We start from the raw sequence: 1,527 nt of genomic DNA on the forward strand, positions 1-1,527 counted from the left end.
GACGCCTCGCTGCGCGTGCGGCACGCCTCTGCGGGGCACATTGTGGTGGAGCACTCGCCGAGGCCGCAGCTGGAGGTGTGGGCGCCGCCCGCCTCGCCTCCCTCGCCGCCGCCAGCTCCGCAGCAGCAGCAGCAGCAGCAGCAGCAGCCGGAGCTAGAAGCGGCCACCCCTGTGGCGCTCAACCCTGTGTATGAGGATGCCGGGGAGGGAGCTTCCAGCAGGGGGGGCAGCTTCTCCTCGCCTTCCGGCAGGCCTGGCAGCGCCGGCGGCGGCGGCGCGGCGGCGGCGGCGGCAGCGGCAGCCTCCCCCTCCCAGGCCTCCGAAGCCCAGCTGCTCACAGATGTGCCGCTTTCTTCGCCCGCGGGCGGCGGCGGCGGCAACGGCGCGGCGACGGCCGGCGCCGCCGGCGCACCGGGCGTGGCGGGCGGGCGGGTGGGCAAGCGGCGGGCGGGGCTGAGCCGCTTTGCGCGCTGCCTGGACTGGCGCAAGGTCGGCGGCCCGCCCCCTGCCCCCTCCTCCGGCACCGCCGCCGCAGGCGCAGACGCTGCGGCTGCGGGCGGCGCAGCAGCCGTCAGTGCCTCCGCCAACCCCTCCCCATCTCAAGCTGACAGCCGGGCCAGCAGCCACGTGTTGCTGTCAGACAGGGTGCGGCGGTCAGACCTGGTGGGCAGCGCGGGCAGCGAGGCAGGGGCGGCGGCGCCGCCGCACTCGCCCACGCACGCCCCGCGCGCCAGCTCTGGCGATGAGGAGGTGACGGTGGGGGTGGAGGCGGTGCCAGAGGGCAGCACCGCCGACAGCGAGCTCCCGGCAGCGCCACCCCGGCCGGCGGTGGAGGTGGCTGCCGTGCCGGCGGTGGCGCCTGGCACCGGCGGCGAGATGGCGGCGGCGGAGACACCCCGCTTTCAGGCCAAGTGGTGGCGCCGCGAGGCGCGGCCGGCGGCGGCGCCTGCGCCGGCTGCGGCCGCCGCCGCCGTGCCGGCCGCCCCAACCGAGGGCGAGGCGGCCGAAGAGGAGAGCGAGGAGCGGCAGGCGATGAGGGCCGCCTTTGAGGCGTGGCGTGCACACTGCGCCGACGCGGCGTGGCGGCGGCACGGCCTGCCCCGCGACGGCGCAGCGCCTCCGCAGTCGGGCTCGCCTCGGTCGGAGGCCAGCGAGGACACGGATGTGCAGGGTGGGTGCGCCTGGCGATGCGGGGCTGGACTGGTCTGGTCTGGCCGGGGAGGGGCTGGAGGTTGCGGCCAGCATGCTGGGCCTGGGCAGCGCACGTGGGGGCGGTGGTGCTGGGTTTGGTGGACGCAGGGAGTGCCGCCTGGCGCCCCTCTGGGGCCCCGGCATGCTGCCCTGGCTTTGCTCGCATCCCCTCCCTGCCCCCCTGCCCCCACAGTGCGCTCGCCGCCCCTGCTGCACCTGGGGCTGCACAACACGCTGAATGACGGCAACGCCGCGGCCAGCGGCAGCTGCCGCGTCACCCTCTACGCCCCCTACTGGCTCAATAACCGCACAGGTGGGCGGCGCGGGGAGGTGGCG

At 77.0% G+C, this 1,527-nt stretch overlaps 1 protein-coding gene across 1 annotated transcript in view; it reads left to right on the forward strand.

Moving 5' to 3' along the window:
• Positions 1-1,527, forward strand: part of CHLNCDRAFT_144045 (hypothetical protein) — a gene marked incomplete at both ends in the record, with an annotated part of 7,279 nt that overhangs the window by 3,533 nt on the left and 2,219 nt on the right. The window contains 2 exons of the mRNA XM_005842705.1: positions 70-1,171; positions 1,385-1,504. Coding sequence (XP_005842764.1) covers positions 70-1,171; positions 1,385-1,504 — 1,222 coding nt within the window. The remainder of the gene's footprint in view (positions 1-69; positions 1,172-1,384; positions 1,505-1,527) is intronic.

The sequence above is a fragment of the Chlorella variabilis genome (genome assembly GCF_000147415.1).
Source record: "Chlorella variabilis unplaced genomic scaffold CHLNCscaffold_68, whole genome shotgun sequence".
NCBI lineage: Eukaryota > Viridiplantae > Chlorophyta > Trebouxiophyceae > Chlorellales > Chlorellaceae > Chlorella > Chlorella variabilis.